Source organism: Peromyscus californicus, unplaced genomic scaffold (genome assembly GCF_007827085.1).
Source record: "Peromyscus californicus insignis strain IS unplaced genomic scaffold, ASM782708v3 Scaffold_21__1_contigs__length_65335640, whole genome shotgun sequence".
Taxonomy (NCBI): domain Eukaryota; kingdom Metazoa; phylum Chordata; class Mammalia; order Rodentia; family Cricetidae; genus Peromyscus; species Peromyscus californicus.
In genome coordinates this window covers 21566950-21592525 of record NW_026294514.1, presented here as the reverse complement: position 1 = coordinate 21592525, position 25576 = coordinate 21566950, and the positions used below count along the sequence as shown (strand labels likewise).

Genomic DNA, 25576 nt, shown 5'->3' with positions numbered 1-25576 from the left:
TCCCCACCTGCTCTCAGATCACTTACGAAATTTCTTTTGGTTCCCCTTCCCAGGGAGATCTGTATGTTCTCCTCCACCCCATGAACCCCCCTTATTACCTTGTCTATCTGGGTCTGTGGATTGTAGCATAGTTATCCTTTATTGTACAGCTCATATCTACTAATGATTGAGTACATCCCATGTTTGTTTTTCTCGGTCAGGGTTACCTCACTCCAGATGACTTTTTTTTCTAGTTCTATCTGTTTGCCTTCAAATTTCCTGGTGACCTTAATTTTAACAGCTGAGTGATACTCTATTGTGTATTGTACCAGATTCTGGATATTACAAATAAAGCTGCTATGAACATAGTTGAGCGAGAGTCCTTGTGGTATGTTTGAACATCCTTTGGGTATACGCCCAAGAGTGGTATAGCTGGGTCTTGAGATAGATTGACTGTCAACTCTCTGAGAACCCACCGTATTGATATCCAAAGTGGCTGTACAAGTTTGCACTCCCACCAGCAGTGGTGGAGTGTTCCCCTTGCTCTGCATCCTCTCCAGCTCATGGGTGCCATCAATGTTTTTCTTTAAATATCCCTCTGTCATTTGAGATTCTTCTGTTGATAGCTCTCTGTTTAGGTCTGTACCCCTTTTTTTAATTATTTTTTTTTACGTCTAGTTTCTTGAGCTCTTTATGTATTTTGGAGATCAGATCAGCCCTCTATCAGATGTAGGGTTGGTGAAGATATTGTCCCATTCTGTAGGGTGCTGCTTTGTCTTATTGACTATGTCCTTTGCCTTACGGAAGCTTTTCAGTTTCAGGAGGTCCCATTTGTTAATTGTTGATCTTAGTGTCTGTGCTATTGGTGTTCTATTCAGGAAGTTGTCTCCTGTGTCAATGTGTTCAAGACTATTTCCCACTTTTCTATCAGGTTCAGTGTAACCAGATTTATGTTAAGGTCTTTGATACACTTGGCCTTGAGTTTAGTGCAGGGTGATAGATATGGGTCTATTTACATTCTTCAACATGTTGACATCCAGTTATCTGGCACAATTTGTTGAAGATACTTTCTTTTTTCCATGACAACCTGACCTTTTCTATCCATGTATGTGTGCATGAATTTTCATAGGATTACTTCTTAGAAGTGGCATTTGTAGAGTCACAGACTTGTGATCTTACACTTTGATAGAGATCACCAACACAAAATCATATTCTCTGAAACAATGACTGTTGCCAGGGGAAATATGTGTTAATGCCCATTTTTCTATTCCTAGACTAAACAGCATATTAGCAACAAATTTTAGTCTTTATTAAATGCTCTATCTATCTATCTATCTTTCTTTCTTTCTATCTATCACCTATCTACATATATATGTATATATCAGTATCTGGTTGTAGATTTAAATTAACTTACTTAATAGAAACAATGTTCTATGGCAGGAAGGTTTTGACAAGAATTTTCAACCAGATCCTAAACTAAAACTAGGTTACAACATGAAATTCATTCACTACAGTGTTTGCAGACAATATAAAAGAATTTCAAACTGAATCATATGGTGCTGGGCTGATGTTGACCTGATATCTAAAATAATGAAGAATCAATGCTATGCTTCATATTGATGCAAAAGGGAGATGTGGGAGTCAGCAAAAGAGGTAGATATTGGTGGCCTTTTCACAACAAATAGCTTCTTTGTTGTCAAACTTACAGGTGAACTGTAATCCTGGAGCTCTGCTTAGTGACTTTATTTCTTTATCTTTCCAGGGATGAGGGGCAATTTCAGACAGGCTTCCTTATAGCTGCTGGTTGTGTCTGGAAGCCACCAGCAGGACTTCCCATACTTATTATCCATTGAGACTTGCAAAATGCTCTACATCAGATTTTCTTCCTATGCCACCACTGGGCACTTGCCTTCAGTTACCTCTTCCATTATTATCATTTTTATTTTTGTTTTGTTTTTGTATTAGAGACAGCATTCCTCTATGTATCCGTGGATGTCCCAGAACTCACTCTGTAGACCAGGCTGGGATTAAACTCAGAGATTTGTGGGCCTCTGCCTTCTAATTGCTGGGATTAAAGTCATGCACCACCACACCAAGCTATTATTTTTAAAGTTTGCTATTCAGTTTATCAAGATGATACCAAATTTCCATACTAAAACTCATATATATATATGGCTCTTCATAATACTTTACCATGTAAAATTAACTCAGTCATTTGAACTGGTAATTTTATTTTTATCTCATTTTATATGTGTTTTTGTAGAATATAAAACATAGCAGTGTAGTTAGATTATGAACACATATATTATAGATTTATCTATAGATGGTGAATTCTTTGTGGTTGTGGTTTACAATGGAAAACTTTAGACGTCACTAGAATAAGGAGGGATGTCTTCTCCCCAATTTTGGTAAATTAAATTAGCCTTCAAGTTTTATAATGTTAAAAATCCTGAAACTTTCAATTTTTTGACTGTATGTGATTAGGACACCAAAAAATTAAAAAAATATAGTCTTTATTCACCCAAATATCTCTTATTTTTATAATCGGCATCTTTGAACATAGCAAGAAAACATATAATCCTTTGTCTGTCTGTTCTAAACAACACTGTATACTTGGTCACAGGACAGTTTTTCTTAAAGGAAGTGATTTTTATTCCCTTCCCTTCCACAGAAGACATTGGATAATGTCTAAGCCTTTTTACTGGACACAGTGGGAGGAAGAGGAGGAATGTCAGCTCGTACTAGGAGTTAGAAACCAAGATGGTGATAGACATTATAGAATGTACATGAGAGCCCTTCTTAGCTCTCCCAAGGCAGAAGCATTCTTCAGTACAAAGTATTGGTGCTTCTGGCTGAGCAAGCTTGCACCAGGTGTTGATACTCAATCAAGGCTGAGCCAATGAGGTTCTCCTCTTGAAATTTTGGATTTGAATCCAAAGATTCTAGTTACACTACTTTAGAATCTTGGGCTTTATAAGATAATAGTTGTGGCCCCCGCCCCTTTGGCCCATGTATCTTAGTGACTAGAGAATGACAGAATGAAGGTAGCAAACAGAGATCTGGGACAAAAAATAATATGTAACAATTTTTGACAACTTTTACCTCCTAGTTATCTGACTGGCGTGAGGCCATGACGTACATGAATTTTCAGTCCTTACGAAGCGTGTTGTTTACAAATATATGACCGTGTGTGTGCGGTGTGTAATGTGTATGTGTGTGCCAATGTGAGTGTGGTGGCAAACGCCCATGTGTGCATGGAGTAGCCAGAGGTGTGTACTCAGGGTGTTCCTCTGTTGGTTTTTGAGGTAGGCCCTTTCACTGAACTGGAAGTTCCCCCATGAAGCAAGGCTAGGTGGCCAAGAGCTCCCAGGTCTTCCTGCATCCTTTCCCAAACTTGGGCTATAGACATGGATGGCCACACCCTGCTTTTTAATGGGGGTTGGTGAGGTTCAAAATTCGGATCCTCATGCTTGTACAGCAAGCATTCTTACCCACTGTGACGCCTCCTCCAATGGAGTGGGGAGAAAGACCTTACTAAGAAACCCACAATTCTACTGTTTGCATAGAAAATTATAAAACACAATGTGATTAGAGTCACCTACTATTTCAGCATAGAAATTAAGCTCACTATAATACAGAATTCTTAATAGTCACCATTTCTGCTCCATATTCTATAAATTTCAAATAACTACTTATGCATATGTAATATATGTTATATATATATATGTACAATTTAGTATACTATACATTAGCATGGAATCTTGTAGACTATAAAGTATTTTCATTTTAAATGTCCTTTAAGATAAATTTTTTTTTTTTTTTTTTTTTTTTTTTTTTTTTTTTTTTTTTTTTTTTTTTTTTGGTTTTTCGAGACAGGGTTTCTCTGTGTAGCTTTGCTTTGCGCCTTTCCTGGAACTCACTTGGTAGCCCAGGCTGGCCTCGAACTCACAGAGATCCGCCTGGCTCTGCCTCCCAAGTGCTGGGATTAAAGGCGTGCACCACCACCGCCCGGCTAAGATAAAATTCTTACAAGTTAAGGAGGACAATGATCTTTGTCCTATAAACTAGAGAAATAATTAAAGAGGCTGTCAAATTTATGTAGATGATATTCAGATTTCAGCCTCTGATTTTGAGTCCGAGGACTGCTCTGTCTCTTGTATGCCACATTTCAGGGGATACTCAAAGGCATGTTAGTTGGTTGTCAGTCATGTGATATTTGTTCTTCTCCCTGCCAGGGGTAAACAACTCCATTCTAAATATCAGTTACCACTTCAGTAAAATAGAAATGGTTATACTCACTTCCAGATGGTTGGTTTCTTTTCAGAATGAAATTCTATGCAATACTAAAGTTGAAATACTTAAGCATTTTGGGGCATAGACCAAGGCCCCAATAAATATCAATCTGTCTCGAAGTAATTAAAGGAGATATGTTGGAAAATTTTTTTCTATAAGTGAATAGAATGATGTGGGAGATAAACTATGGAGCTCAGTCTAACCTGGAGATGTCTACTGATATCTGGTGTCTGGGCAGGGACTGAGAAACAGGACTAGAGAAAGGGGAGACTGTTTGTCCTTGACTTTCATTCCTATCTTCCTCTTCCTCTGAGTTACATAAGAGGTAATTTGCTTATCCATATTCAAACAGCAGAGCAAATGTATTTTGGAACTACTATGACACTTGTGTATTGTAACGCCTGAGTTTTATAATTATGAAAAAATTTCACACTTCTGTGAGAATTAAACTTAATGGAAGATTCTATAGGAATGAGAAACCCCCAGAGATTTCACAAGGGTGAATTATACACAACCCAGAATTCTAGTCTCGCATTAAATTTTCAGTAGTTCCTCTATGAACTAAGGTGACTTGCAGTAAGGTTCACTGTATCATATAATAATCTTTGAAGCTTGTAATAATATTCTACTTAACTAATTGACCATAAGAAATATACATTTTCATATATGCAAGATGTGGTTTCACAATAATTTACAAATTACTTATTTCCCTTTGGCCAAAATAAATTCCTTTTAGTGAGAACTTTTCTGTAGGTTATTTTCTTTTGTCAAAAATTTCTTTATATCTTTGGTGGATTTTTTTTTCAGACTTACAAAGTATTAAGAAAGGAAGGACAGCTATTCCAATTTACTTCATCTCCATTAAGCAAACCCAAAGTTAGGGTGATATTTTACTGCCCCACCTTTCCATTGACTTACATAGATGTACCTTGTAGACAAATTTCTAAATGTTCTTATTAAATAAAAAACATGGAGCCAAATATAGGGGTGAAAGCCTTAGAGAGATCAGGGAAATAGGGAGAGCCACCAGCCAGCCTTACCTCACCAACTTTGCAACTTCAAAATGCGAGTTACTTCCTGTAGCTGAAAGTTTTTCTGTGTCCTGCCCAGGCCCTGTGATCAGGACAAATCTCTCCCATTTGCATTCCCCAAGTAAACACACAAAGGCTTACATTAATTAAAACTACTCAACCATTAGCTCAGGCTTACTACTGACTAGCTATTACACTTAAATTCAGTCCATTTCTGGTAATCTATATGTTACCGCGTGTTCTGTGGTTTTACCTGTGTGCCATTACATGCTGCTCCCTGGATGGTGGGCTGGTGTCTACTGACTCAGCTTTCTTCTTCCCAGAATTCTCCTTGTCTGCTTATCCTGCCTATACTTCCTGCCTGGCTAATAGCCAATCAGCATTTTATTAAACCAGTGTACAAAAATATTATTCCACAGCATTTCCCTTTTTCTGTTTAATTAAAAAGGAAGGTTTTAACTTTAACATAGTAAAATTACATATAACAAAACAGTTATCAAGCAAGAATTATAGTTATAATATCTAGTCTATTTGTATTTGGCAAAATCAAAGAAGATATCCTATGTATCCTATATTCATGAGTCCAAGGTTTCATATCTTCCCTATCTCCTATCAAAACCAAGGAAAACCATGATTACAACTATCTAGTCTTCAACTACATCAAAGACCTCAGAAGGATACAATATTGCCTAAGTAAATACAAAGAGCATTGTAAGCAACTTCCAAAAATCTAGAATGACAGAGACAGCTGCCTGCCTAGACAGTCATCCAAGGTTCCTCTGTAACATTGGGGCATCCGTCTTCCGCAGTCCATAGGACTAGTCTCTCAGTTATTTTTTTTTTCTGTGTCCTGTAGAATATCTGGCAGTTTCTTCTGTGAAGCAAGAACCTGAAGGACCATTTTGCCTTGAAAAGTTCAGTGGTCACCTTCCTATGGGTCCTGCATGTACAGTTGATACAACATTTTGTCAAGCAGTCCAGGCAAGAATAGTTTCTTGCCTAAATGGCTATTTTTGCCAAGAAGACGATAAACTCTTTATGGAGTGTCTTCGATGCTCATCTTTCTCTTTGAAGTAAATTGGTGCTGCCAGAACAGACATGGCTGATTGTCCAGAAAGTCTAAGTTTTTAAAACATTTTAAATATCATATTTATAGGTCTTTGACGTGTTTAAAAATTGTCTACCTAATTGAATTATATCTATATATACCTAAAAAACTTAACATGACTATAAATTTGACTATCATAGAAGACTAATTATTAATCTGTATTTCTTAACTATCCATTACAGTTCAAATGAGTTACATAAGCATAATACCTTAAACAAGAGTAGAAATATACATACAATATAACAAAATTAACTTTAAATTTGTATCAGTAAACTAAAATCTATACCAATGTAAAACATTTTAAACAAGTTGCTCTTTAAATGTTGGTTCAAAAACCCATCACTTTATCATATCATATCTACATCCTATATTTCCATATCAACATCCTGTCTACCCATGCCTTTTTATGCCTTGCTTTTCTGCTCTCTCATTGGCTCTTAGCCCAGCTACCTCACTGCTTGTCTGTACAGATCTCCAGGTCTCTATGGTTGGTACTGGGATTAAAGGCGTGTGTCACCATGCTTGACTGTTCCCTAGAACGCTTTGAACACACAGAGACCCTGCCCACTAAGTGATCTGATCAGATTAAGGGCGTGTGTTGTCTGACTTCTTTGTTTACTTAAAATAAAATAAAATATCACCCCAGTACCTCCTGGCTGTTGTGTTAGAGATCAACTTGTGTAACTAAATGGAGAGAGGTCACAGTAAAGCTGAACAGCTCAGCTCAGGGAGAAGTTCATAGTGGTGAACAAGTTACTGGGTGAGATGAAGCAAGGGGGTGATGAGAGCTGCCAATGTTTCTGAATGGAGGCATGGGAAACAAAGGTGTCAGTCCATCATGTTTTCCTTGAGGAGAAGGCTGCAGGGTTTTCAAAACTGGGGGAAAGTTTTGTGCTGTGTAAAAAGTAGTATCCATGAAATGAAAGTCCAGGGAGACTATATTGGCAACTAATTATAGATACAGGTTTATTTGTCCAGTGGACAGAATTTTAGAATTACATGAGTTTTTATTATAACTTAGTAACGCTCTACTAGTCATTTTGTACACTGGTTTGAATGTCCGAGTTGCTTTGAAGACATGCTGAATAATTTAAGTATATCCTCAGTAGCGTTTCCTGATGTTCGGATTATAAACTGGAACATCCTCTATCAGCATAGAAGATTTTTTTTTCTAAACAAAATCTTCTAAAAAATCATAGCCATGCTAAGAGAATTTATAAATATTAATGTAAGTAAATGGTGCTTGTCCAATCTTACTAAGTATTCTGCTCTGATTTACCCATGAGTCTGATTTTCTGAACAACTTGAATTCATGCTCCTTAAATCCTTTTTTAATGCTAGAGCATGCTGACCCTAGAAACCTAACAAGAATATTTCTCACATCACTGCAAAGGGTCAAACACAACTTAGACTGGGATACTGAGAGATGCCTTACATGTGGAGAGGCAACTCCAACTTGAAAGTACATTTAAGCTCAGTTAAATCATGCCTGCATTGCTCCACAGCACAGCTTAAGTAAATTGATTCAGTGGATTAATGTAGTCATGTCAGGGGAGACAAACTTATCTTCTATGTGAACACTGAAGCTTATGGAAGTATTATTTAGTAAGCTTACAGGTAAGACTGACAACTCTCTCTATTCACAAGAACAGAATCCTGAGGTCTGAGCTGTATAGGTGTGGGTGTGAAGGAGACTAAGCTTTGAGAAATAAATAATAATGATTAAAGGAACAAAGCTATCTCTGTCCCCGAAAGATATATGAAGTGTACTTATCACATTTAAACTAGACACTGCATGTCCCTTTTTATCTCTAGTCACTGTATCAGGCCAGCTCTCTCTACTTGCCTATTATCAGGAGGGTTGGCGATTTCATTATACACTTCCCTTTTGTCCTCCCAGACCCAATGTCAGCTGGTCTAGTGACTGTATTTTGAGTGAGGATAGAGAAAAAGATGCATACATTAAACCGTTGCAGTTTGATTTTACCAACCTTTGCATATACTTTGTGTGAGAGTAGTTATAATTGTCTTCATTTACAGAGTTTATAAGTAGAATTTTCTAAGGTGATAGCCTTCGATACTAACTTTTCCAACTTCTAAATTGTTTTTCAAGTGTTATTTCTTACCTAGAAACAATTTGGAAAATACAAGTGTATTTAACAATAAAAATAAAATGTGCTTGTCTCCTGAATTGAAGTATTATACTATAAAAATTGAAGAGAAAATTCATGTTCCAACTGCTAGACTAAACAGACATGATACTTTTCCCCATTTATCATTAAACTAATAATTTTAATACAGGGTACCTTGAACTGTGGAAGTTTCCACCTACATTTCATTTTTTAAAGAAAATAGTACGCTATTAAAAATTGTGAATGAGGTACTTAATATATTGATAAAATAAAATATTATTCCAAACAACATTTTATATTATTTTTTCTATGAAGACTCTATAGATTATACTAAGAAAATTAGAAGGTTAACAAGTTCTCCATACTTTCTTATGCTTAGACATGAGAAAATCACTCTTCATTGACAATGTATTGAAACTTTTTTAAAAATAGGGAAAAGATTGGACTCCCAGAGATCCACCCAGGGCCTAGTCATGGATCTCTGCATCCAGATCCCTCAGTAGTTGGATGAGGTTTCTAGCACAACAATTAGGGTGTTTGGCCATCCCATCACCAGAGTAGGTCAGTTCGGGCTGTCTCTCGACCATTGCCGGCAGTCTGTTGTGTGGGTATCTTTGTGGATTTCTGTGGGCCTCTCTAGCACTTTGCTTCTTCCTGTTCTCATGTGGTCTTCATTTACCATGGTCTCCTATTCCTTGTTCTCCCTCTCTGTTGTTGATCCAGCTGGGATCTCCCGCTCACCCAAGCTCTCTTTCCCTCGACCCTCGCCTTTCATTACCCCCACTCATGTCCAGGCTGTTCATGTAGATCTCATTCCATTTCTCTGTCATTGGGCGATCCCTGTGTCTTTCTTGGGGTCCTGTTTTCCGGGTAGCCTCCCTGGTGATGTGAGTAGCAGACAATTCATCCTTGTTTCATGTCTAGTATCCTGCTATGAGTGAGTACATACCATGTTTGTCTTTCTGAGTCTGGGTTACCTCACTCAGGATGATTTTTTCTAGATCCATCCATTTGTCTGCAAACCTCATGATGCCATTGTTTTTTTCTGCTGAGTAGTATTCCATTGTGTATATGTACCACATTTTGTTTATCCATTCATAAAGCACAGGGACAAATAGCCAAATGAATGGAAACACATGAACTATGAACCAATGGCTGAGGGGTCCACACTGGATCAGGCCCTCCGAATGGGTGAGACAGTTGATTGGCTTGATCTGTTTGGGAGGCATCCAGGCAGTGGGACCAGATCTTGTGCTCATTGCATGAGTTGGCTGTTTGAAACCTGGGGCCTATGCAGGATTGTTTGGCTTGGCCTGGGAGGAGGGGACTAGACCTACCTGGACTGAGTCTACCAGGTTGACCTCAGTCTGTGGGGAAGGCTTTGCCCTGGAGGAGATGGGAATGGGGGGGGGGCGTTGGGGGGAAGATGAGGGGGACGGGAGGGGGGAGAACAAGGGAATCCGTGACCGATATGTAGAACTGAATTGTATTGCAAAATAAATTAAAATAAATTAAAAAAAAATAGGGAAAAGAAGAAAACCCAAGTCTTAGTTTGCTTAGGAAAATATTAGAAATACACCTTCTTACATTTGTTATAAAATATAACTATAACAGCATCAAAATGGAATATTTAAAGGTATTAAACAGTTAATAAACACAAAGAAGGTTGTTTTTTTCCCAAAAATATAATCAAGAAAAAGTAACACCTCAGAATTAAGTTGTACTTCTGTCACCGCAAAAATCTGAAAAGCTCTGTAAATTGTGAAACTCAAATGATAAATTGTGAGGATAATAAACAAATTATACTTGTGTGCATGCATAAACATATTAATTTATCATACTAAATCGTGTTTACAGTCTTTTGTGAAACAAATGTTATTTTAAAGGGAGGTGCCAATGTGGTAAATATCCAATTAGAGCATAGCAAAACAAGTGGGAGCTAATGGGGAGTGGAGAAAGAGCTGAGCCAGCATCCCTGATCAATCAGGGGAACAGCAAACCTTTGTTAGGAGCCAACATCTTTAATTAAAACTCTTGTATTTTACTAATAACTTTGCATGTCTATAAGCTTTCTTATTGATTTCAATTATTTTCTATTTTCCCTTTCTTGAATTTATAGCTTCTGGAGACATTGTAAAATTAAGGGAAACATCACAATGCACTAATTACTTGTACATATTCAACATTTTAAGCACTGGGTCAATAATTCACTTGAAGAACATGGGAACAAATTGATATTAGTTATGGTATTATCAGAACATTCCTAATAGATTTGAAGGAAGATTTTTTTCTATTTAACTATAACAGGTACCTTTATCTGAACTAGGATATAGATGATGATGCAGTGTTATTGAGAAGATCTTGCTGAATGTCATGCTAAGGTATAATACCACATATAACATTGGGACTTTTCTGTGGACACTCTGGCATGAAGTGAGAGATGCGATTATATCATGGAATTTGAAAAATGTACTTCAAAGCTTGAGTTCTTTTGAGTTACTTTTGGTTTTGTATCTTCTGCTTGCCTAATCATTGTACTATTGTGGAAGCAAAATGGAGAGTTCAAGGATTCATACTTAACCAAAATTATTCTTGTAGTAAGAGAATTAAAGACTTGCTCTTAGGTTTATATATCTATGTATTTACTAACACTACATATTACATACATAAACTCACAGTTTTAAAAATGGTACAGCAAATAAATAACACCCTTTATTACAATGTGGCATTTTATTATTTTTAAACAGTTCCAAACTTTTATACAGACCAGAAAAAATAGTAACAGACACTATGGTCTATTGAGTTTTATGGTCTCTGTGATCCTAATTTGGAAAAGTCATCTCCAGTGACTTTATAATAGTGAATTAATTAGAAGGATAATTTGCTGTACAGTAGGTATACATGGATCAAGCAGGTAGTTCTTCACAATTTCCTAATTTGACCTATGTGATCTCAGCAGAGCACTCTTTTCTAACTACTGGTTTGCAACTTGTTAGAAGACAGTCAAGTCACCTCAGCGGACACTGACAAACATTAAAATTTTTCGAAGTAGGCTAGATTAGGGAAAAAAAATGGTACATTTGAAAGCATGCTTTATTATATCCTTAGTCCACACATGTGATGTGACTCTTACAATCACTTAACCACAAATCCATGGTTTTTATTGCTGAAATGTAGATTTATATATTAGCCTTCATTAGGTCCCCTATCCTTCTCTATAAAATTTGCTAGTTGAAATCACTTATATGTAAGATGCTATGAAATTCTGTACGTGTATATGTATGCACATTTGCAGGAATCTTCTGTATAAGCTTTAGCAGCAAGTGTGAAGAGAATTGGGGTGATACCTTAGTTTTCATGATAATCACTCACAATGTTGTTAATTCATGTGGATTGATCATTCATTGGAATGAGCTGGTTTTCAGAAGTGAACACAGAAATATACGAGAATATTTTAGCTACACAGTGTTGCATTTAAAATAGTTTCCGGGACCATCTTCCTCACTATTCCAAGTCCTGTTGGTCTTCACCTTTGAACTCCTATTGTTTGTGGCTACAAACTTGATGCTAACAAACCAATAGAGATGAACAGGAGTTTGGAAAGTAATTTAAAGACCTACTTTGATAATAACTCACTATGTGACCTGAGATAAATTAGTTAAATATTCTTAAATGTTAATGTCTTCATCTCTGACACTGGGATAATTAACTTGCTCTGTGAAATACATAGGTTATATCATTACAGATTTTATATTTCTTTAAAACTATTTAAATGATACCCAAAGGCCCACAGTAAAAAGTAATAATGTCACTGTGACTACAACTCCCCTTCTTGCATTTTTATAAAATGTTATTAATAGTTCAGTGTGGTATTTATATGTGTGTGTATTTACACATATATACAAGAATTAGCATATCATTTCTAACTTTCTGTCATTCAGTACTTTTTCACTTTTACTTCATGTTTCACTTCTTATTTTGGCACAAAAAGATGAATCTCTCACTTTCCTAGTGCTGTAATAGTTTTGTGAGTCATGTTTATACTACAATTTATTTAGCAGTTCTGACTTAGTGGATGTTGAAATTACATTAGTGACAATTATAATTCATGAACACTTCAAAACATGTAATTAGTTACAATGCACATCATCCTATAAGTCATATTTCTCTAGACAGAACTGTGTAGTCACATACCTGTAAATACAGAAATTTGATGGATGGAGACAAATTGCTCTTCAAAAGCCATGTATCAGTTTATGAACTTGCCAATAGTTTCTTCATTGTTCATGGTTTTACTTGTATCAAAACAGAAAGCTTCCTGGTGCGCCATCAGCAGATCCTGACTCCTCTAGAGGTGTCTGACCGTTCTCATTGCGTTTGCCCATGAGCACACCCATTTGTTTGATTCCCGGTTTTCATCAACAAGTGGCCAATTGTGATCAGTTTCTTCATTCCTTACCTAATGTGAAATCCCGTCTTTCACACTGAGGAATTCTTTGACAATTTGCAGCACAATTTAAGAGGCAACTTAGATATGTATCAAATGGGAGCCAAATCATCTTCATTCTCTTCTGATATTTTGAAAACAGAAGTAGAATAAGAAAAGGTGATGGGTATGCTATTTTAGTTGGTTTGTGTTTACAACAAGTCAGGATATACGTGTTTGTGATATACCATAAATCAAAATGACATAAGTATGTCCCATACACCTTTGTTTTCCTTTGAGGTTTTTTTTTTTTGTTTTTTTTTTTTTTTTTTTTTTTTTTTTTTTTTTTTTTTTTTTTTTTTTTTTTTTTTTTTTAAACAGGATATTAGAGTGTAACTTGAGCTGGCAATGAACTCCAGATAGTGCTGCCTCTGCCTTTTTAGCTGCCCTTTATGGGATGTAGCACCATGCCTGGCAGCATGTCTTGCTTTGTGACAAGCTTATAAAGATGCAACCTTCAATCTAAAGTGAATTGATAATTTTAACAAACATCCTGGCTGGAGAGATGGTCTAGTTGGTAAATGGCATGCTTATAAGCATGAGAACTTGAGTCTGAGCCCCAGAAACTACATGAAGACCCAGCACATCCCTAACATTCTAATGCTGAGTATGTGGAGATAGGATAATCTGACAATGGGTGTGGGGTTCCTAGCTTTCCAGTCTAGTTGAGTTGTTGAATTCTGGATTCAATCAAAGAGTCCATCCCCAAACACAAGTTGGAAACAAATTGAGGGAGGTGCCTGATGTTGATCTCTGACCTTCGTGCACATGTTAGTGCCCTGGCACCTGCACACAGCCACACACACAACCAGAGAGAGAGAGAGAGAGAGAGAGAGAGAGAGAGAGAGAGAGAGAGAGAAGAGAGGGGGGAGGCAGACAGACAGACAGACAGAGACAGAGACCCATGCGCGCACACACACGCACACACTTGTATACACATATGAGCTCATAATACATACCATGAACACATGAATATGTAGGAACACACAATAATCCATTATCATTTTTGTGCAGTTTCACACTCTTATGTTCTGAAATCTCTGTCTACAAACTTGTGAGTGGTATGTAAAATAATTCATATTCGTTGCTAGGAATTTCTTATAGTTATTGATTCCTGACTCACAAGCTGTGTAGATGTTAATAGTCTCTTAATGAGGGAAATTTCCCTCGTGGCTAAGAGGGTAGCTTAAATTCAACTTTAGATTCTCTCAATGAATCACTGAGTATGTCTCTATAAAATAGGTTAAATAGACCTCATTAATACATGAATAAATCGGGTGATGATAAAGAATAGACTTGACAACATCCCTTTCCTCTGTGACACAACTAACACTTATGATGTCACAGCTCACGGGTCATGAGAGAGTAGACTGGGACAAGGGTCAAATGTGATTAGTACCTGCAGAAATCTGGACATGCTTTTATTAACTGCCTCAGAATGTCAATTTCAGCATAGATTGTGCAACAATAGACCATGCCTTCCAGATGCACTCTACTAGTTACTGCATTTAGGGTTAAACTGTCACATTACCTATAGGCATAGATAACTTACAACATGGCCGGTTTGCTTGTTTACCATATTTACAGTATTTACAATATTATCAGGTCATATTTGACTGGAAGGCCAATCATATCCATTGGGAAAAGCCTAGAAAACTTTTCATAATTGTATTTTGAAACACAGTTGTTTGTTTATATTTTTCAGTCACCTTATGGAGCTTTCTTCAACATATTAGTACTTGTGTTGTTAGTAACATAATTGGAAAATACTTAAAGCACATAATTCTCTCTGTGTCCAAATCAGTATACAGGCTTATCATTATTTCTTCCTGTTGGCAACAATTTGAGGCTTCGTTTGTGTGTGATGCATAAAAGAGTATTTTAGGTTAAGACCCACTTCTATGTGTGCCTTCCCAGCCTAATGAATTATTTACCACTCATGAAATTTCTCCTCAGAACAGATACTTCAAATATTGGCTTATGGAATCTTCTTAAAACTTGCAACTCCAATTTTATTTAAAAATATAAATTTCTGGCAACCCCTACATTATTCCTTCAGAACGTGGGTTCTTAGGGAGGGAAAGGTTGCATCTTAATTTTACATTTTCCCAATTAATTCTAAAAATCTGTCTGATGGAGGGTACTCAGAGGGCTCCAGCCAGTCTCAGTGGGCAAATAAACAGCAGTGTAGCCCCGAGTTTCTTTCCCAGAATCCCATTTGCAGTATAATCAACAGGTGTACAATTGTTGGCTGATCTGGGAGTGTTATTAGTTTTACTTTAAAATGACTTATGATGTCATTTTAAGTGAAAGCGTACTACACAACCCAGAGTGTTCAATTTTGAACAATTTTGCCTTTTATAGTAGTACATACTGAATCTTAGAGCAAGAGACAAGGTCTAAAAACATCCTATCAAGCCCTTAGATAGATTCTCCTTAAAACGTTGTCAAAATCCCCACTCAGGAACTCATTCCATTTTTTTTAAATTTAGTGTAATAGCTGATAAATTCTTCTGATAAATTCTTCCTCACATCCAACTAGGATCTTCTCTGTTTAATCCATTTATTTTCCTTGTGGTGTAAAGCTCATAGCATATAACTGAAAACACTGGCATTTTCATTGATTTTCAGTTAATGTAATGGGCATGGTGTATTTAAGGGTTTCTTTTCAGACTTATTGCATTTTGTTTTATATGTATGGGTGTTTTGCTTGCATGTATGTCTGCATACCACATGCAAGCAGTGCCCTCAGAGGCTGTTCGATTGCCTGAAACTGAAGTTACTGATGATTATAAGCCACCACGTGGGTGCTGGGAACAGAACCAGGACACTCTGGAAGAGCAGCTAGTGCTCTCAATTATGAAGTCATCTCTCCAGCTACTGGACATGATGTATTTTCTGGACATGATTTTTTGAAAATTTATTATTAAAAATAGAAAGGCCAAACGGGTCATAGAGGTATGAGTCACTGAGTGTTAACTGATGTTACAGGAAATTTGATATGAGAGAAGGGAACAACCCTCTGGTGGTGTTTCCCGCTTTGTTGAAAATGAGGTCTTCAGAATGAGCAAGGAATGATTCTATATCCAGTCTAGGTCATTTTCTTATGTGGTTGCTCATAGATTTTGTTCATTGAATTTCCCAGTTAGTGTTACAGACGTTAACAGAGCAAACAGGAAATTATTGTGAAAGGACATCGGGATTGCGGTTCTGTAAAAGCATAATTAATATGTCAATCAATCAAATCTTGTAAATGACTTACAGATCTTTCCCATTTTTAACTAGACAGAAGGATGTCTCTCAATTTCAGGCATCACAATGGAAGACCCCATTGGACCTATTTAACCTCCTATGATTTCTAGAGCATTGCCAGTCATTTTAATCACATAGGAATTAGATGATTCACAGACATTATTTTTAAATGCTATATATCTTGCTCTTAAAATGAGGTTTATGGACAGTGGTTGCAAGCTTGTGAAAAATGAACATCAAGCCACACTGAGAATGACTGAATCCAAATTTTCATGGACATAATGATTGCTATGTTAGAATTACAATTCCTCTTAGGCTGTCTATACCGATATCACAGAGACTAGGTATAGAAAGTAAAAACAGTCAGAAAGCTTTGAAGAGAGGGAAGATAGAGAGATAGAAGTAAGGGAGAAGGGGAACAGGAGGAGAGGGGAAGGGCGTGTGAAGTATAGGAGGGAAATCTTCAAAAGTGCTACCTAAATTCAACCTTAATTATCATGTTAAAAATAGATTTTTCCTCTTGTTGTAATTATTTTTCTTTTACTGTTCAGAAAAAGAAAAAACAGTAAACTGTCACTTTAAAATAAATTTATTCTAAGGCAACAAATTTGGTCATAATACTGGTTATCAATATATTTAGAACAGTAATTCAATGTTTGTTTTGTTAGAAAGATACTGATAAAAATAAATCTGCTTATAGATCTGCTTATAGATATGCTCATTGCTGGAGATGGTTTTCTCTGAACAGTTTCCCTCTCCATCAAGCATTTTGTTATTTAAATTTGCATATAGGATTCTTGTGGAAAGTGTTAAATGAATTCTCATCCCCAGTTTCTCTTTACTGTGCTTCATATAAAAAGGAATTTAACTTCCAAGATTTTACCCTTTAATTGTATAATGGCATGCCAATACTGCAAAAAGTAGTTAAATCTCCTGCAAAGTATTTAAGAGGACCCACTGAAGCAATTAGAGAATATACTAAATATAGGAGGGAAATCTAATGAAATATATGAATAAAGGTGGAAATTAATAAAGGTAAAGTGATTATAAGTTAATGTACCTGCGAGGCTGAGATATTGATTTCAGGCATTGATTATTTTATGTGTCTACATCATTACAATGGTGAGTTAAGGTTTGCCATGCTATCAATATTAAGTAAATAATGCTTATGAATCAATAAATATCATTAAATAAACATATTCTATGCTGGTCTTCATTGCATCCTATATCAACTTTGACTCATTGAAGGGAATGGAAAGCATGGTCTCCTCCAGATTAGTGTTTAGAAATTATGGTTTCCTCTTCATCAGACAAACACTGGTAGAGTACGGTTCATGCTTGCTAAATTCTCATTGGTCATTAAGGAAAGTGAAACTCTAGATAATGAAAAATGTTGGGTTGTTTTTCATGTTGAAGGCTACACAAAAATCAGATATAGGTTTTTGAAAAATAGAAATTTCCCTTTCTCTCTCATCATTATTATTATTTTTGGAGTGGAAAAATAACCTTTATTCTGCTTAGGGAAAACAAACAGAATTTCAAATACAGCTGTTAATAATAGGAAAAAAGTAGCATAAGTTGGTAGTTACAGATAAATCACTAAAGTACCTTTGATTTCTAACAGACTATCCATCATCATTTAAGTCTGTCTTTAAAGTTACTTCCTGCTCTACATTATCCTTAGTTGCATCAAGTTACTATATAATCAGATGCCAACTCTTAAAGTATGAAAATGTTCCATTAGTTTTAATCTACGTGAACTGCAGTACTTCCTTCTTCAGTTCATGTGTTTGTGACCCAGCTCCTTGTCACACTAACGGCGCCTTCTATCTTTGGATATTACATATATGGACCCTGGATCTCCATGCAGGTCTCTTGGTTTATACTGGAGTTTGTTGATAAAAATTATTTATCAGAGGATCCACAAATCATGCTGTTGCAGAGGTTGAGCAGATTTGATATAATGGAAAACTTTACATTGTCTCCAGTAAGAAATGAGGCTGTCCTTCAGACCCATCATACACATGAACAACTTGGTTCCTAATCATACGCCAAAATTAGAGGTGCTCAGTGTCCACTTGTTCCCTGGAAAGCATCTGGGAAAACAATAGTCTTCTGAGCAATAATGTTGAGACATCTCCTATAGTGGGGACCTCAATGACATTCTTGGTACACAATATTATAGTAAGATGAACATGCTTTCAACGATTTGCACTGCACACTTTTGTGGATTTTATTTTCTCCTGTGATGCACGAATGGCATGGGTTCCAAATTCTACACCCTATTCACCTCTGCTTTGGCTCCTAACCTAATGGAGCACTCTGCTTTTCTTTCAACTGGTAGTAGCTTCTCTGCTGATGTATTCCTGCTTTGTTTCTGTTTCTGGTGAGTTGTGGGTCATTGCCTCATCTTGAAGTCTTTTGTTCTCCTGCTCCAATCCCTCATTTCGTGATTGGGCCTGTTCCTAAAGTTTGTGCTCAGTGGTCCTTTGCTGCTCCTCCCTCAGCTGGACCTTTCCTTCTCCATCTTCTCAGTGGATGATTTCACAGTCCTCTGGTACCTCTTATCTTTCCCTTTCATCAACCGCCCATGTGTCATTTACGTTTCCTCCAGCGTTCTGCTGTGGCCTGTGCAGCTTCGGCTTTTACATGTCCCACTTCAATATCCCTTTCCTTTTCCGTTCTGTCTGCAGAATTGCATCACTTACATCCTCTTTAGACGGCAAAACTTTCTGTGGAGTTCCTCGGCCTGAACCCCCTCTCCGGGTTCATCATAGTACTTTTTCTTCAACTCATCTATCTCCTGCGTAAAGAAGACTATCCACACTACCTCCCCACCCCCAGTTTAGAATAAATCCCCAACTTCACATCTTCTTCTAGAGGATTGAAAATATCCTGAAGCAGAGCCGAGCAGCGATCTGAGGATGCCTGTAGATTGCTTTTGATAGAAACCTCCTTGCTTTGTTTTTAAATTAGTCCCTAATTCCAGTTGGAACACTTGATCAATAGCTTTGAAGGAATTCTCAGTGAAGATCTTGATGGTTTGCTTTCCACAGGTCCCGTGCAGGTCTGGCAGTTCCTGGAGGGTTTCCTTGAGCACAGAAGATTTTCTTCTTTTTTGTTTTCTTTCTTTTTTTGGGGGTGGATTTGTACTTGGAAAAAATTTAAATGGATATTTCTTTATATTTCCCTGAACTTGAATGGAATATAAAACATAAAAATGTTCTGAAAAATATGAAATATTTGGACATAATATGGAAGCTATTGTGACTTTGAAAATTTTAAACTTTATTTATTATAGATAACAAAATAATTTAAAACATATGTTTAACAGTTTCATAGAATAATCACTGTTATGAAGTTTACAAATTTTAGCATGTTATTTTCAAGTGTAATTACTGTTCTCAGTGAGAGTAAGGATTTTTTTTTTTTGAGACAGGCTTTCTCTGTGTAGCTTTGGCGCCTGTCCTGGATCTCGTTCTGTAGACCAGGCTGGCCTCAAACTCACAGAGATCCACCTGCCTCTGCCTCCCGAGTGCTGGGATTAAAGGCATGTGCCACCACCGCCCGGCCGAGAGTAAGGATTTTGATGGAACTATTTAATACTATTTTTAAAAATTGTGAGTTAATAATCTTACTGTTTTAATGTTTTCTACATTAATTCCCTCATTTATCAGGGAAGGCCAAAGTAAATAAAGAGAAATTAAAACATTTTGTCTGTTAACATGAATCAAGACAGTTATAAATAAAAGTTAACCTTTTGGATATATGTGTCTAGAATTAAATATGATGTTGCTTATAGGACATGTTTGCTCTGGGCTTTGTGCTGCTGAATTTGAGCTGAGCAGTGCTTGTTACCTGGAAACAAAGTAATGATATGCTCTTTGATGACTTATTTGAAATGAAGTATTTTGTTTATTTAACATATGTCTGCTATTTTAATTAGTTACTTTTAGTCCATTGAAAGAACTTTATTCCATCTGTGAATGGTAAACAAATATTTGGATACATTCTTTATAAAACTATGTATGTATGAAAAGATTTTGCATTATGTAGTATGAATTACTAACTTGTACATATAAGTGAATATAGGATTTAGTTAATTGTTAGAAGGAATAATATAAGTGAAATATATGATAATTAAGAGCTAGAAGTTACAACTAATTTAGGGATATATATTTATGGCATATATTATGTATACATATATATTATATAAATTTAAATGTATATGAATATCAATGGCAGTTCTAAAAAAAAATGGGACTAACCACAAACCAAGAAATATAACAAATGATTGCAAAGTATGTTAGATGGTGTTAGATGACACAGAAAATATGGAAGGCAGGAGAAAATATTAAACAAAGTAAGAGTAAAATTGAAAAAGACAAAGAGAGGGTCAAGGAAGGGGAGAAAGAATAGGGAAATCTTTAGGAATCAGGTATTTGAGAAAGATTAAATACAGGTATTAATTAAGAGTAGACATCACTGAGAAATAAGCTCTTATCAAACACTTCAAAGTATACAGGCCTTGGGTTGTTATGCCAGAATGCATCTAACAATCCCTACCACTGCCAAGAAAAACAAAATCTTCTAAACATTTATGAGCAAAAATACTATGGGAGCCAGGCATGGTGACACATGCCTTTCATCCCAGTACTCCAGAGGCAGAGGCAGGCAGATCTCTGTGAGATTAAGCCCAGTCTGATCTACAAAGCAAGTTGCAGAACACCTAGGACTATTATACAGAGAAAACCTGCCTTGAAAACAAAACAAAACAATAAACAAACAACAACAACAAACTGTGACTATATGTTCCAAATTAAAGTCACTACAGATCATGAGGCCTAGCTCTGTTTTAATTTAAATTATATGGAACTTGTATTTATTTTACTATAGAGTAAGTAATATGATTGTGTTCACTATGAAAAGTTACATGTGTCAACATTATGTATAATCTACTGAGGATAGTCACCATATCACATGGAAACAGATCCAAGAAAAACTACAGCATCAGAAAACAATCAGCTACAGAATTTAAGATTTTTAAAAATCTAGTAATAAGTGCTAACGGTAATTCTTGTTCTTTAGTAATTTACTCACTTTTCTCCAAGAGATACTTTGTTAGCCTCCTACATCATTTTATCTTTCCAAGAAGTGGTCTAGCATCTAGAAGATGCTTTCTTTGATTGGCAATTTCTCACATCTTACTCAATAAAGAAGATGTTGTGTACTATTGTGTACCAAGGGCTAAATATTGTCCTGGTGCCTGGAAATAAGTACTTCAGTGATTTAAGGAAAGCCAACAAACTCCCCATTTGATCAGGCGGAATAAACTAACCCAGTCAACACAAATGTTGTAGAGAAGGCAATAACACTGTGTAATGCACGTACACAGCATTACTCACATTCACCATGCTAAGCACTTTACACTTGAGTCTCTGGTTTGTCTCTAATCCTGTAGGACAAGTAGTCATTCTAGTCCTATTGTTGGGATGATAACGTGAGATATAGTGTAGTAGAGTTTGGAATGAGCCGAGGCTCCAGACACCTGGACTTCTATATGAACTTTACCTTCTACCCAGGAACAAGAGTAATAGAGAAGTTCAGCTTGGAGACATGCCTAGTAAGGGTTCACAAAAAGATTGCTCAGCAGAGAAGATAGGAGCACTTGGAAGGTAAATAAATGCCACAGGGAAACACAATGAGAATCAATCTTCAGGGAGCAGTGTGAAAGAGTGCCTGTTCTGCTACATATGAGAAAGATGGGCAGTGGTGAGTGACTCCAGAGGAGGTAGAAATTTCCATAAATTCATGGAGGAGTCTTCATTTTTGCTAAGGATTTAATCCACTGGTACAGGGGTGGCAAATATTTTATACTGTGAATCAACACTGAACCCGAGCAATGGCTTCTACATTATTATTATTATTATTATTATTATTATTATTATTATTATTATTATTATTATTGGATTTTCTGTTCATTTTACATACCAACTACAGATTCCCCTTTTAAACTATTTCTTCAAGAGCAACATTGAGGATTCATGGGAAGGAATGATAAGAAGCCCTCTTTAGAAGGATATGCAAAACTTTATAGATATACATAAACTAGCATAGAGCCAGGAAGGTAATACAAATTTAATGAAACAGAATTTGTATTGCTTGATGATTTTCTTCTGGTATCAGAAGGGATAGGGAAAAGAAAACTCTGAGACCCATGTTTATTTTCTAGGTGAGCTATTGGTCAGATAGCAGCGTTTCATTGATTGTGATGAAAATTAATGTAGTCTCTGGTAGAAGTGGTGTCTAAACAGCTTAGTCCAAGAAATGATAACCAAGAAACCAGGCAAAACTGTAAATAAAGGAGCCATGGAGTGATATGCTGCATATACTTGGTAGTGTGCATACTGAGAAAGTACTTGGGAAGTGTGTTTCTATAGTAATTGAAATAAGCAGAGTGTGTCTCTCTGTACTATAATTTTAATACCCCATCTATGCATTGCTGTGAATAAATTATACAATGATTCGATGCTGTGAATTAGATTGATGAGTGAGAAAAGACCAGAGAAAGGATTGGTTGTTTTCACCCTTCCTTCCTTCCTTCCTTCCTTCCTTCCTTCCTTCCTTCCTTCCTTCCTTCCTTCCTTCCCTCCCTCCCTCCCTCCCTCCCTCCTTCCTTCCTTCCTTTTTACTTTCCTTTCTTCCCTTCCTCCCTCTCTCCTTCCCTCTCTCTTTCCTTCCTTCCCTCCTTTCTTCCATCCCCGCCTTTTTTCATGTAACATATAATGTGAATCAAGTTAAAATTTATTTCCCCATCTGTTGAGTGCTAAGCATCTTAAAGGAGTGTTGAGGGCACTTTCTCTCAGAGAGACTTCCTGTACTTCGGTTTAGTCACTTCATTGTTCATTCCTTAATTCCCAAACCTGATAAATACATGCAGTGATTTTTGTAAGGCTTTATACTTATTTGGTGGAGACAAAATAATGTTATATATAAATAAATATGTATATATATACACATATAAATGAAGCTTTTGTACAGTAATTTGCTTCTAATTACAGACTTAATTCATTATAGGTTTTCTGAATTAATATTAGATGGAATAAATAGTTGTTTCAGAACACATGCTTTGTTGTTATAAACATAGATCTGTGGGTGGACGGCATTAATTGAGGCCCTATCTCTGTCTTCTACAGTGACAAGGACTGTGTGTGCTGAACAATGTGATGGCAGGTGCTATGGACCCTACGTTAGTGACTGTTGCCATCGAGAATGTGCTGGAGGCTGCTCAGGACCAAAGGACACTGACTGCTTTGTATGTTTGGAAATCTCTCCTCTCTCTCTCTCTCTCTCTCTCTCTCTCTCTCTCTCTCTCTCTCTCTCTCTCCTTATGTCTGAATCAGAGTCACATTGAATATTTAACACTGAGTTATATTAAGATTAAGTTTGGTCATATTATTATTATAAAAGGCATTCTACCATTGAGTTGACTATTGATTAAACAGAATTTATTATTTGTACCAGTTAGATCAATTCGGCCTTTCTGATATAATTTATATGTGACATGAATGTATTGAAGAACATGAATGAGAACATGCTGGGATATCTTTCAGAAACTGAGAAAATCATTTGCACATATTCAGTGCTTATTTACCACTTTGTGTTTTTGCATTATTGAGTCTCATGAGTGAGGACAGCTTGCTTCCTGACTATCAATTTCAAGGTTATGTCAGAGAAATTTATGCATTTAAATATTTTCCAGTTTGCACTGTTAACAAACTAATATTGTTCTACATTTAAAACACAGAAATGCATATCTAAATCTATTTACGTGATAAACTGTATGGCTAGTATTTTTGAAGAGGATATTTTTATTTCAATAAAATTAACATTTATAGCTTTGTTGAAAAATTTTAAATTACATTTGATATTGTATTCTTGATATAAATTTTTGTTCCTTGAAATATATATATATACAACTTTTTAATGATAATTTACTCAAGTTCATAAACCAGAATACTAATTTTAATCTAAAATAATAAACAGTACACTGTTTTATTTTTTAAATGAACACAACAAATTATTTTTCCACTTCTCAAAAATCTAACAAACACATATTAGAAATGTATTTTGTTCCACCAAACACATATTTAAAAGGGAAATTTTTAACAACTGAATCTTCATCCAATTAACAAAATAGAAGTTAGAGCACTAAGGCTGTAGCTAGTTATTGCTTGACTCTTAAAAATTCTAAGGAGCTTAATGTGTCTACTAAGATTCTACAGTGAAACAAAGCTAAGTCTGGTGAAACTAAATCCAAACAAAGAATAGAGGGGCTTCTACATGTTACACATCTAGGGAAGAGCCTTGGCAGCCAAACTGAGAGCCTTTTCTTTTCTGTCATCAGCATAGACAGGAGAGGACCAGGCTTGATTTTGAAGACACTGCACACTGCAGGTGTTGCATTAATGATTCCAAAGCCAGCACAGTGGGGAACAGTAGGAAAACCTCTCTCTGTAGGATGTGGCACTGTGCCTTTTCTCTTGTATTATTGTGATAAGCAGTACCAGGTGCTCTCGAGAGCTCTCATTTCATTACTATATTGGAATGGTCCAGTGATCCTACTTTGGCATTTAATACAGAATGTTGACGAACGCCAGAGTGAGGCTTTGGTATACGTTACATCGTGCTTGTGTGCTAACTGGAAGGTAAATTTGCTCCATTCCTCTGGCTTATATCCCCTTGTTCCAAAGCAGCCTATGTACATTGCATATCAGTGCAGAAAGTGTGTTAGTAATTCAATTATAAGAATACACGATGTTTCATGGTCATAAATTAAAACTTACTGAGTTTTCTAGATTGCTTTTTAATAGAGTCTTCCGATAAGGTGTCATCTCAGTGAATAATGTATCATCAGTGAGTCTCTTTCTGATTATGTACCTTGTAGACCATCATCAGAGAATTGTCATGTTGTGATAAAGTGTTTGCTAAAACAACAATTGATGATGCAAATGTTGCGAGGAAACAGAATAAATTAATTCTTATTAATAACCATATGACAATTCATAATGAAACGTAAAACTGAGCTTTGGTTCATGTGAACTCTTTTATGAGGCCTCAGTTATTCATAGGAAAGCTTCATTTCTTAATTAAAAGAGTTAGATTGTCCATATGTTTGCTCATCACATGTTTATTTGTGGTTTTTTGTGATATCAAAAGCATAACTCTCAGGTAGGAAAATGTTTTTCAATTCTTCTCAAGAGAATTTGAAAATATGAATGAAAACACATCTGAA

The 25576-nt window shown here is 36.2% G+C and overlaps 1 protein-coding gene across 4 annotated transcripts in view; it reads left to right on the top strand.

Annotated features, from left to right (window-relative positions):
* Erbb4 (erb-b2 receptor tyrosine kinase 4) overlaps nucleotides 1-25576 on the top strand; it is a 1089367-nt gene that overhangs the window by 745463 nt on the left and 318328 nt on the right. For all 4 annotated transcript variants that reach the window (XM_052749761.1, XM_052749762.1, XM_052749763.1 and 1 more), the window contains exon 6: nucleotides 23478-23596. In XM_052749761.1, the coding sequence (XP_052605721.1) occupies nucleotides 23478-23596 (119 nt within the window). The remainder of the gene's footprint in view (nucleotides 1-23477; nucleotides 23597-25576) is intronic.